This window comes from Urocampus carinirostris, chromosome 18, assembly GCF_059441175.1.
Source record: "Urocampus carinirostris isolate Australia breed hairy pipefish chromosome 18, RoL_Ucar_1.0, whole genome shotgun sequence".
NCBI lineage: Eukaryota > Metazoa > Chordata > Actinopteri > Syngnathiformes > Syngnathidae > Urocampus > Urocampus carinirostris.
The window spans coordinates 16,670,819-16,684,228 of NC_142366.1; the positions used below are offsets into that span (position 1 = coordinate 16,670,819).

Sequence of the window (13,410 nt, forward strand, 5' to 3'; positions counted from 1 at the left end):
TCTTCCCCATGAGATCCGATCTGCAATCTCAGTGGAAATGTTTAAATCTAAGCTTAAAACACACTTATACTCTATGGCACATGAATGACCTATATTTTATGTTGATAATATGTGTATTATTTGCCCTCATGTAGGTTTTAGATGAGGGGATGGTGTCACAATAGTCTGTAGTAGAAATATGCCAAAGGTATGTATGTGGATGAAGGTAGGTACCATGTTCCAATATGGTGAGACATTTGGAGTAAAATTTGACACAAACATTCATTGCCATGTATCAGTTTGACAACAAGAGCACATTTTATTAAATTAGACGCAATTCAAGTTTATCTTTATAAAACTCCAGACACATACAAACAAAAACTTTCACTTTTGAAAAAACTTCTTTCCGGCTTATACAGGTTTAATGTCACAGTCGAATAATGGGAGGTAGGGTTTGCCAACAGTCAATGACGGAACGAATATGAAAAACGGAAATTACCTTTTGAACAAGAGTAGTGCATTTTCCAGACTATAAAGCGCACCCAAAATCCCGAAATTAGTTATTTGAAAGTGCGCCGTATCACACAATGCCCCAATAAACCTACACAATATGGTGATGGAAAGGCATACAGTATTTATAGGTGTGTTAGGCCCAAATTGCAAAGCATTTTATGCAACGGGATTTGAACCTGGGTTGTGGCGGTGGGGGCGCCAACACCTTTCATCTAGACCACTAGTGGTACATGTGACGTACAAAAAAACCTTAGAACTTATCTCATTAACACACCATTTTTACACACAGTGTCAGAAACACTGATTTTTGTAGTGCATTTACATAAGTTAACGGTCCCTCCACTCCTTCACTTGTGCGTCAATGTTTCGAACTACAGAAAAAGAAAGTCATAAAATTACTACACAAGCTCTTGTACATGCTTATACGGACGCTGCCTTACTTACGAACGAGATGGGTTCAGGACAATCGTTGAATTTGTTCGCTAGTTGCTTCGGTGCTATATTTTGTATGGAATGTGTGTTTAAGGCTTGTATAAGTAACCTGTATTGTTCTGTACTAAAAAATAAACATTTCATAAAATAATATGCTTTCTAAAGATAAATAAAGTGAAGTTTAACTTACTTATGGAAGATGGGCTCAAGAGGTCTTCCTCTGTGGTAGAATGGACGGAAAAAAAAAGCGATCCAACCATTTTCTCAACCACATCAAGCTTTCTTATTCCACTTTTGTTTCAAAAGAAACGGTTCACCTCTTCTTTGCTCTTTACACCAACCATGTTGAATGTCAAAGTTCTTAGCGCGCTGGAGATAGTATAGACATAATACAGACAGTATAGAATGTTTACACACGAACTAAGGAAGAGGAAGCGGATTTTTCTTCTTCCGGGTGGATGCTGAGTGACCTCTCACAGCGCCTCACGCCGGTAGCGGTGGAAAGAGGCACTACAGTCCTGTCGTGTACTGAGAAAAAGGTGCACACAATACAAAATCTAACTTAAAGCAATGTCCGGATATTTATCGACATCCCCAAAAAATGTTCGTATGTGCCGTTTATCGCAAGTCGAATGGTGGTAAGTAGGGGAGCGTCTGTACATATTAAGCATGAGTGATGAAGTGGACTGGTTATACTTTCAAAATGCACTATGCAAATCAGTGTTTCTGGAACCTTGAGTAAAAATAGTGAGAATGTGATAAGCTATAATACCTTTCCACATGTCATCTGTATCACCTGGTGGTCTAGCGGTCAACTTGTCGGCGCTCTGACCGCCACAATCCCGTTGCAATTTTAATCAGCGTTACTCATTGACTGATCAATCATTGCTATGTTATCCGCCGTAAGTGTATATAGGGCCCAATGTTTACGGCAATAGTCTCAAACACTGTAGCGTTTTATAATCCGGTGCGCCTTAGAATGCGGAAAATACAGTAATCAGTTCTCAAATGGGTTAAAAACAAAAACTGGTCCACAGTGGCGAGATGAAACAAGAATCCTCATGGTAATGTGACCTGCGCTCATTTTTAAATAATTCCTTGGAGGAAATAAGACTTCCTGTAGGTCTGGCATCTTCTGACCGGACCTCAGTGGTGTCTCGTGGTGTAGATCCTGTTCCGGAGCACAACTACTGGGGGAAGGTTTAGTCGGATGCCGGCTCGATGCTGGATGTGGTCGAACCATCGTGTGACGTTCATGAACTGCTCTTTCTCCTGGAAGGTCAAGTCTATCTGCATGAAACAGGAAAATTACCACCTAACTACTTGCACTGCAACTCAGGACAATTTTAATAGTCACAGAATAATCGTATTTTTAGTATTTTGCTCTTAAATTTAGCATGGAGTTTTGATAATGACAAACAAAAGAACACAAAAGTTTGGGTTTGTATTTAACTTTTTTGCATGGAAAGTTGTTGAATACGCAATGAAAACTGGGTAAGAATTAGAAAAAAAAGAAAAAAAAAAAGATGCATGTTTTATAAAACATAGTAAGGATTCATACAGTTAAACAAAAATGTCCTATCAAAAAACAACTGGGTGCAGTGCTTGGTCAGTAGTGACATAAATCCATAATTAAACCTTTGTTCATTTTAGGGACAGGTAAATAATAAATTAAAATCACGTGAACAGTTGTATCCCTGTTAACCAATAACAGTCTCTTTAGCAGCGGTACAACAGCAAATGACAAAAATATTAAGCACATTTTGTAAAGTACATTCATAGGACAACTGCAAAGTACAAAAAGATTCTCATCAATTTTGAAATCCAACGCTTTTAACAAATGACCGCTGTGGTTTTTCACGTTTTAACAACTGAGGTTTGCTCTCGGGACTGCATGCATTTCCTTTCAAATCAGTTTGTCAGGCACAGTCTGCTCAAGCTCTCTTTTATAGCTAAATACTTTTGTTTTTGTTGTTGTTTGGATCCCTTAGCCACTAGGGTTGTAGAGGCACCATTTCCAAAGGTGTGTCTTGTGCCAGTACAGCCTAATTGCGCTCATCCCTCCACAGCCCAACATCCCCACGTAAAAAATGAACAATATATGTCTTAAAAACCGTATTGGCTTGAATGTTACTTGAATTGTACCGAGGCGAGTCAGACTCTCTTTCGTTCAACTGTCTGACTTGTTTTGTCTTTAAATGTCGGTGCATCACCGAGGTATTGCCATGACACTCAAGGCATGCTTTGCAAACTTTGCAAGTAGTTTTCTATTGGCCGAATCCAGGCTATAATTCTCCCAAACTTAGGAAATTTTGGTACGCTTATTTGATGTTTTTGTAGGTTATGTTACCGTTTAGGACAGAGACGTGACTGTGCATGATTGACTCTTAGATTATACCCATGTAGAAATGCCTCTCTCTGTTGGAAAAACCGTGTCTAAAGTGACTTAAGTCGACAATTAGTTCTATTTTTGTCAGCAACAGCAACTAATATTTGCATCCCTATTACCACCGTTGTGTATCCTTAACATAATGCATGATCAAATTGGTGAAGGTGACGCATGCGTGAAGGAGAGGTCAGTATGACACAAAAGCAGGTTACAAACTAAACAGCAAATGAATCATAGCCGGATAAATCAGCGTGTCCTTGGGATCTAATTAAACTGAATTTGGAAGCTGACAACATCGCCGCCTAGAACCATCAGTCGCTTTTAATGATGGTGAAGACTCCAGCGTGAAGTGAACATTTAAAAGATATAGTGGCAGGACTCAATGTCCTGGAGGTTAAAAGGAACACTGAGTCCAAACCAAAGTGACGCCGTGCCTGGTGGGGAGGGTGACCTTCCGTCTCCTTTTGAGAGTTCTGCCAATGATAATTCATTTAATAAAAACCCCAAAGTTGTTTAACTTTGATTTTCTTGAATAAGAAATGGGAAAGGGAGATAATATTCATAACTGAATTGAGTAAATGACCAGCTTATGTATTGTTTTTTCTTGGTCTATAGGAGGCGCACCAAACATTGGCCAGAAAATTTGAACGTGCGCCTTAAACTCTGGTGCGCCATGTATACTGGAAAATACATAGAATAAAATTGAAAATGCGTAGTTACGATTAAGTGAAACTGCATACTGTAACTGTTCTGCATTTACGAAACACAGAACAGTCTTTGGGTGCAACATGTAAAAATATTGTTGCTATTAGGAAACAAAAGCGAAGCACAAAATTAGGATGGCGGTTCAGACACCAACTTACAAACGCCTATTGCAAATGCTATTTTGTTGTAATAATTTTATATGTAAGTATGAAACATGAATGAAGATTTTGGCAACACAAATACGTACTTTGTTTGAGTAGTTAGCATGTCTTAGCTTAGCTTTTATTTTGGTGACCAACTGAACAACAAGGAGTGAAGGTAGAGACAAACTTAAATTACACACCCAAAAATGTAAATATACAGTGGAACAAATTCTATAACCTGTTCATGATATATTTTTCTACGGATAAGAGTTGGACTCCCGAAACAATGCATCAACCCCAATATACAGACGCTGCTCTACTTATGGACGAGATCGTAACTTAAGATCGTTTGTAAGTTGAATTTGTTCGAAAGTGGCTTCAGTGCTATATTTTGTATGTTTAAGGCTTGTACAAGTAACCTGTATTGTTTTGTACAAAAAATAAACATTTAATAAAATAATATGCTCTATTAAGATAAATAAAGTTTAGTTTAACTTACTTTGGGAAGATGAGCTTCAACAGTTAGGCGGCTCACTCCTCCGTGTTAGAGTGGCCGAAAAAAAGCAATCCAACCATTTTCTCAACCACATTGTGCTTTCTTATTCCACTTTCATTTCAAAAGAAACAGCTCGCCTTCTCTTTACACTAACCATATTGAATGGATTTAGAAGATATTAAACAATAAAAAATGCCAAAGTTCTTAGTGCGCTGGAGATATAGTATGGCAGAGATTTTCAACCGCTGTGCCGTGAGAAATTATCCAATGTCACTTTTTAAAATTTTATAAAACATTCTAAATCATTTTCTGAAAATATTATGTCATTATCAAATGTCTGTGCTGTAAAAACGGGGGGTTATATAAATTATATTATAATTAAACATAGGGTTCAGTATCATTTTATAACATTTTTGGTTAGTGGTGTGCCGCAAAATTTTTCCAAAGTAAAAAACATGCCCTGGCTCAAAAAAGGTTGAAAAACGCTACAGTATAGAATGTTTACACACGAACTAAGAAGAAGAAGCGGATTTCTTCTTCTGGTTGCATGCTGACATTCCACAGCGCCACACGCGTAAAGAATCACGACAGTAAAGTCCTGTACTCGGAAAAAGGTGCACACAATACAAAATCTAACTACAGCCATGACCGGATATTTTTCGACATCCCGAAAAAATATTCGTATCTACAGTTTTTCATAAGTCGAATGGTCGTAAGTAGGGGAGCGTCTGTACGGTAATCCCTTGCTATAATGCAGTACAAAATTCACAGTCTCACTGCTTCAGATTTTTATCATGCATTGAGTTTTACATTCCGATTAGCTAAACAGTCCTTAACAAAGCAGATATTGGGAAAAAATAAATACATGTTTAAAGGTACAGTACTTTAATGTGTTAAACGAATGCTTGGGCCTTTAAAAGTTTGTTCTTTATTTTTAATGTATAATAGCGTACTTTATTGTATAATATTTGTGGGGAAAAAAGTTTTTTACGTCATGGATTTTACTCCTTACAGGTTCTTTTTGGAATATAACCCTCGCAATTAACAAGGGTTCACTGAAAATGAAAAAAAGTCACTTACTATTAGTGGGTGAATTCCATTGCACATAAGAACGTCAGCTAAGGTGAATTGGTTGCCGGCCATGCAAACTTTGTCTTGCAAGTAAATGTTAAGATCCTGGAAGAGAAACAAAGAAAAAAATTACATCAGGAGACGAGTTAAGTACAATTTTGAATTAATGCCCCATTTTTTTCCAAGTACTTGTCATTCTTCACCCTAATTTGCTATGCTAAATTCCAATTACACGTTATTAATGTTGCGATTCACAAGGCAGACAACTTAAATCCGCATAAACAGACTTCGGATTAGTTAAGCAATTTTAAACACCCAGTTTAAAGTTTCTGATGTATCACATTTACATTGTTTAATAATAAAAACTTTCACTGAGTCCACAGAGGTCTAAGTTGTTTTGACATATGTAAAATAATAATAAAAAAAACAGGAGCATGACAGCAGCTTCATTAACCTATTTATCCGTACCCTCCCTTTCGCGTGTTCTATAAGGAAGGCAATAATGTATATCCTGAGGGGGTATGCATCCCCAGTCTATGACTGGCGACTTAGCACAGATGCCACACTAAACAGGCTGTTTGTTTACTCCAAAGCCAAATGACTTCAACTCCCTCTTTGCGTATCTAATGAAGCTGTCTAAACTTGGGTAGCGTGATTTGCGTTTCCCAGGCCAAAGTCGTGCGCGGAAGTGCTGGTCCCATGGGAGGGGGACCATCTTTAGCACTTGTACGCCATGCTCGCCATGCACAATGAGCATCTTGGGGGCAAATGGAGTTATTGTGCGGGAAAAGTGGCTGATGCCAAACAAGGCATGAAGACTGCAGACTTCCACCATCAGATTCTTGCGCTTCGTACCCTACAGCCATGAAGCTGAAGCCCAGTCGAGCATCGGAGGGGAGGCAGTGCTCTACGGCTGCCTTCCTCAACACATACATCTCACATAGGTTTCGAAACGCGCATCTGTTCGTTTTTACAGCCAGTTCAAATGGAGCCAAAACTAACGCTGAACAATCAATCAATTCAAATCAACATCCCAGTGTAAAAGGTTATACTTTTGAAACTAGTTAAAATCGACAAATATAATAGAATGTTGAACCTGTCAGTCGACATGCAATCTGATTGGAGGCCAAGTCATCATAAAGGAATAACTTTTTGCACACTTTTTTATCTCCAAACAATATGTACTCATGAAAAGAGCCATATAGGCTCTCGAGCCATAGATTTTCGACCCCTGGTTTAGAGGGACAGTCGGGAATTAGAAACATTTGAAGTGATCTGTTACTCCCTCCATATGACTATAATAGCTTTCACAGTGCTCCTTGACGTGTTGGAGCTTAGGAAATCTTTTCGCAAACAAATCGAAAAGAAATCTTGATTGAGTTTTCTGCACTGAAAGGGTAAAAAAAATATCGCAAAACCCCACTGTTAATGTTTTTGTTTAAACAGTACAAATTTAGTTTTAAAACTGAAATATGGTGACAGGTTTAAAGGTTCAAGAAGGATGAATACTTTGGCAAGACACTATGAATGGAATGACAGACAATACAAAGAAATATTTGCGTAAGGCTTGTTTAACGAGTTAGTGTAGATAAATCGTTTTCTGTACCTCTCACGTTTTTTGATGCACCAACAAAGAAGAAAAAAAACTTTAGAAGAAGAGCAGTGGATAAACTAAATGGGTTTAAATGATTGTTACACTTTATTTTGGAACCCTTAAGTAAGAAAGTAATGTTCAAATCTCCAGCCACATGAACAAAAAATTATGTTCTATCATCCACTTTGCCCGAAAATCTTGCCTTTGTAAATCCCAAATCTAAAAAAGTTGTTCTGTAAAGAAGGGACCCAAAACAATGATCTCAATTAAACGTGGAAATGTGGCAAACTTTGGTTTCAGGGGTCAAATGGCTTGACTTTCATGTTGTCATATCACATGAGTCACAGAGTGAAAGAAAAGATAGTTTTCTGTTTGCATCCTGGGGTGAAAAGGTTTATAAGCGCGGTCCACTTGACAGGTTGTCTCCGCGGTCCATTTCACGGAGTATGACTGGTGTTTGAAAGATGGTGTTAAGGCCACAGCAGGACAGGAGCGGTGGTGAGGGAGCACTGGGCACCAGAGCTGAGACGCTCAAGGCGACTTCCTTTTGTAAGTGGCACCATTAAAATATTTAAGAGGCCTGTCCAGATAACATGCCGCCGCCCAGCGTGACTCCTCCGACATGCAAGGAACGTCTACGAGAAGTGCGCACATTCACACAAGCTCCATGCTGACAGGACAGTGCCAAGAGGCGCAGAACATCCAGCGGACCCGTGGCTGGCGATCCATTTCACGCTGACTGGCGTCGGCCACATTAGGGCGTTTTTCTCTGTCATGAGGGGCCGTGTCACTGAAAGGCCATATATCAGTCTGTATTGCTGTTGTGTGTGCTTTCCCCAAGCACACACTCACTCTGTCTCGACTTTTGGACAAACCAAAGAAGAGGGGACTACAGCCGCACCCCAAAGATAAAAAGCTTTTTGAGCTACAAAAATACTGAAAAAGCTCCCAATGTTAATCCCAAATTCTTGAACATGCTAAATGTGAGACTATGATACATGTTTTTTGCATAAAATCCATATACATTTCATTGGTATATTCCAATTATTTTCCAAGAAAATGAATTTTGAAGACAGCATGTCTTGTCTTTGTCATCCTGAGCTGTGTCGTCACCGGAGGAACACCAGCAAGCCAGAACCAACAACAAAAATCGTCAACGGCTATAGACGTAAAGGCGGCCAGGAATAAACAAACCAAGAATATGAAAAAAGCAGCGCTAATGCCAGGCTAGCTGATCGAAAACCACACACTATGAGCAGCCAGTCTAACCGGGAACCAATAACAAAAAGCGGCAATGGCTAGGGGGGTAAACACGACGTCGGCCGGGAATAAACCATGGGACACGGCAAAACCGGCGTTTATACCATACCAGGCTAGCTGGCTAAACAACACATGGTGGGCAGTCAATGAGAACAAACGGGGAGAAAATTAAACGGATATCCTTTAAAAACCAACAGGGAGCTAGCCACACCAAATTATACCAACCACGGCACATGAGGAGAAAGACATACAGAAGCCACAATCGCCCACATCAGAGCAGAAATGAGCGGTATGTAACAATTGCTGTCTGTTTTGCACATATTGTGTTAATAGGATTTGCCATTTGGGGTTTTTCCCTTGCCCTCATGTAGGTTTTAGATCAGGGGATGGTGTAATAATAGTCTGTAATAATAGTCTGTGGTTTGCAATAACCTGTGCAGCCCTTTGAGACTCTTTGTGATTAAGGGCTATACAAATAAAAATGACTTGACTTGAAAGTGTTGCGATTCTTCAATGACGGCACAACTCTAGAGAAAACAAGCCAGAAGGGTCGACTTTGAGACTATATTTTGCTGATTAGCGGGGAGGAACGATGCAAGATCTGTGCCTAGTTGAAAATAAAGTTTTGCTTGGGAACACCTTTAAAAAATCCAAGTAGCAGTTTGAGGAGACCAATTTATTCCCATTTATGGCCAAATATACAGCGTGCTGTGTTGATTTGTTTTGTGATTCACTGCTTGTGCAAAAAATGCAAGCGCGTCTAAGAAGGAGTTCATCAAAGCTGCAATTATGACTTTAAGACAGCAGAGTGTGTTTCAAATTATGTACAGCTCCTTTAACATGATGGAATACGTGCAAAACCTCTTCAAAAGGAAAATTCATACATTTCTACACTTGTTAACGACCTACCTTTAGTATAGTTCTACTTTCTTCCTTGCTACATCCATCCAGCTTGCTCACTCTGTACTCCAGCCACTGATGTACAAGCGCTCTGTCCTCTGCAGCATGGCCCAGCAGCTCAGGATGCCTGGCTTCTTTCACTAGGTGGCGAGCAATGGTCACCAACCCCACAAGGGGAGGACCATTGTTAATCTGTAGCACAGGGACCTGGGAGAAGATAGGTCAATAAATACTTGTATACCGAGTATCACCTTTCGATGTTTGAAATTACAGTATTCATCTATATTGTATCCATACTTCTTTTCCACCGCAGCATCTCATGGGTTTTTCCACAATCAGTGCAGTCAATAAAGTCTTACTTAGTAACTAAGTTATTAAGGAATGAGCTACTAACAGTGTTCATTTTACCTCTGAAAAGTGATGGGTCCCGGGGACTCGCATGCTCAAAAAACTATGGGTCCCCCACATTTAGTGTGCTCCATGCCCTTACAAACTGTCGTATTTTCCCTTACAAAATACCAAAAAAAATCTTATTTACGTAGTTCAACATGTTATACATGTGTTTCCTTATATCATATATATTGTTAAAGAAAATTTTGTTGTGAGACACCGAGTTGCTCGACATGAATGAGGTTTATTATAAAAAAAGTTCAAAGATGAAGTCGCTTGGACGTTCACTGTAGAAGGAAAAAATACATGCAAATATAATTAAGTAGAAAAATACATTTTCTTATTCAAATTATGAATTCATTTTCTGCATTAAATTATTGTTGGGAATATACTGATTAAAAGGGAACACCACAAACCTGTCTTTTTTCATTTTCTCCTTTTATACTTCCTTTTTTTTCTTAACTTCTTTATACAACATAATCATTCGTATTATAATGCATCAAAGCAAGTGAGCCGTTTGAGAGCCGGCCCTTTAATGAGTTGAGCCGAAAAAGCCGGTTCTCTAAAAAGAGACGGACTTTCACTACACAACTCGAACTCGAGATCGGCATGCAGACGGAAACTCCAACCGCGAGACCAAAACAACAATGGCGGATCTGCATGACGAAAAGTTTGGAGTGCGGTAAACCTTTGTTAAATAATGATGATGACAATTTCGTGTCAAAAAAGTTGCGTCCCGGGGACGCACGTTGATTTGACACGACGCGTCCCCAGCAAAAAAATCATGCGTCTAGGACGCAGGGACAAGGGCAAACAAGAACACTGTACTAAATTTGTTATGGTATTTTAAGTAACTATTACAGTAATGCAATCGTCAACAATACTAAGAAGTCGTATTGAAATTATTATTTGTGAAAAGAAAGGCATTACTCACAAATAATACATCTTCATTCATCAGGTAATACCTTCACCAGAAACATTGGGGGCTGAAAGGTTCCTGCAAAGTTCATCTGTATACGCATTTTGACAAATTTTCAAAAGCCGGCAAAGGCGCACGTCATTGGATCAGTTTTTTAAAAACGCGACGCAACAAAGTAAATGAATATTTTTATTATTTCCTTTATTCATTGTTTTTTGTTACATTATGTCCATCCCATTTAATTTTTATAGTGCGGTAATTTAATTTTAACATGTGTTTGTTTCATTTTCTGATGCTCTTTTATAATTTGTAAAAAAATATATCAAATTTTCGGGGCTTGGAATGCATTAGCGCATTCACATACAAAATGCGTCATTACTTACTAAGATTTTGGGAATCAAAGCTACTCATAGAACGCATTATATTTGTAAGAAGAGGTAGAACTGTATGATAAACATTGGATAAATGTCGGTTAAAATGTAAGCCTTAAGTTAATAATACTCTGCTGCTCTGTACTGTCAATAAAGTACTTTCAGCTTGAAAAAAAAATAGGACTTGTCATATAAGATTAAAACTTATTAAAGGTAGTTGTGGGAAGCAGTTGGGAGCTGTTTAAAACAATTCAGTAAATTGTTTTATCATGTTTACACTAAAATGTTATATTTTTCTATTACGGTACATTATACTGCATTGTATCTTTTCATATTGAAAACACATGAACATTCTAAATCTAGGAAAAAATACTTCAGATAAGAACCCCACTAATGTCTTGTATTTTTAATTCAATTTCTTATACAAATAATATTAGTTACAAGAAAAAAAATGTATCTTTTAATTCTTAGACATTTAAATGAGAAAAATGTTTGTACAACAAAGTATTTGCAACGCCGTTTGTTTAATTTTATGGTTCCCCGAATTTCTTAGCCACTTGCAGGGCACACAGAGAGACAATTCACTCGCTCATTCACACCTACGGAAAATTTGAACTGCCAAATTAACCTGACATGCATGTTTTTGGAATGTGGGCGGAAACTGGAGTGCCCGGAGGAAACCCACGCAAGCACGGGGAGAACATTCAAAATCCACACAGGAAGGTTCGATCTCATGACCTCAGAACTGTGCTGCACCACTGCTGCACCCTGCTGCCCTGGAAACCCATTAGACGCTTTCCACTTTGCGTTTTAAAGAAACCGGGCATATGAATACAATACAATTTCAGGGTTGGGTAGGATTACTTTAACTTGATTACTTTTGGATTACTCCAATACCAAATATGCTAATAAAAGACAAAATAAACTAAATATGAATAAAATGGTGACTCACAACACGTGGTAAGCTTTCATCCTGGCTTTAATCTCTTTGATCTCCGGCAAAACTAACAAAATGCGACAGAAAAAAAAAATTAAAATAAATCCTAACAGCTTGCCAACATCATTTTTGCCGTTCCATGTATTCCGTTACTCCCCAAGCCTGCACAAAATTTAGTCATTTTATTCATATTTAGTTTCTTTTGTCTTTTATTAGCATATTTGGTATTGGAGTAATCCAAAAGTAATGGAAAGTAATCAAGTTAAAGTAACCCTACCCAACCCTGTATAATTTACACGTCAAACTAATTCATAATGCAATGGAATTTAATATGATGAGGCTCGTCGCTGCTTGTCATGACCAGACACGAGGCTAACATATTAGCATTGCCATCCACTCCACATATTATAACAGAATTTAAATTAAAAGACATTTTATAAATGCCATGCAAGCACAAAGTTTTGTCACCTTTTTGTCCCCTCGTGTGCTGTACTTGTTGGGCTTTTTTAGTCCTAAATACTTTTCAAGCAACGCTAGCTCCCGCAACGCCATGTTTGTTAGCAATGTCGGACATCACCTAGCTACTATCCTATTCGTGAATTGTGCTTTGATCCCGCCTTCTAACCTTTGATAGCTTGCTGATGTAACCAATAGAAAACGAGAACGATCTTTTGTGACGTGAGGAGAGCGAGAGAGAGAGAGAGAGAGAGAGAGAGATAGAGAGAAAGAGAGAGAGAGAGAGAGAGAGAGAGAGACCTTAAAACAAAATTCATTGCGCCTACCACCTCAGCTAAGGATGAACATAAGTGAGGACAACGCAATTATTTTATAAAAGCTGTAAAAATGAATAACGACAACCTGACAACGGCACAAACTATACGATTTTGGGAGTGGTTTTCTCAACGTAGTAATATCGATTTCAAGTGGCAAACTACAGACTGTTATTACATCATCCCCTGATCTAAAACCTACATGAGGGCAAGGAAAAACTCAAAAGCCTCAACATGAGTAAACTGAAGAAACCTCGAGGATGGACCTCCCATGAGGTAATCCCTCTTTCAGGATGACCAGGCTGCAATGGATGTTGTAATAACAATACACAGATATCATCAACATAAAATATAGGTTATTCATATGCTATTGAATAGAAGTGTGTTTTATGCCTAGATTTAAACAGTTCCACTGAGGTTGCAGATCGAATCTCAGGGGGAAGAGCATTCCACAGCACCGAGGCCCGAATGGAGAATGCTCTAGAACAGGTGTGTCAAACTCATTTTAACTCGGGGGGCCACACGATAGAACAAACATTCT

General features: G+C 38.6%; 1 protein-coding gene across 1 annotated transcript; it reads right to left on the reverse strand.

The window, feature by feature from the left end:
• Nucleotides 1-274: 274 nt before the first annotated feature.
• eef1e1 (eukaryotic translation elongation factor 1 epsilon 1) lies at nt 275-12,705 on the reverse strand. The gene is made up of 4 exons (XM_088322768.1): nt 12,568-12,705; nt 9,492-9,689; nt 5,738-5,833; nt 275-2,214 (listed from the first exon to the last, which is right to left on the reverse strand). The coding sequence occupies exons 1-4, from the start codon at nt 12,649-12,651 to the stop codon at nt 2,071-2,073; spliced, it is 522 nt and encodes a 173-aa protein (XP_088178894.1). The 5' UTR covers nt 12,652-12,705; the 3' UTR covers nt 275-2,070.
• Nucleotides 12,706-13,410: the final 705 nt, after the last annotated feature.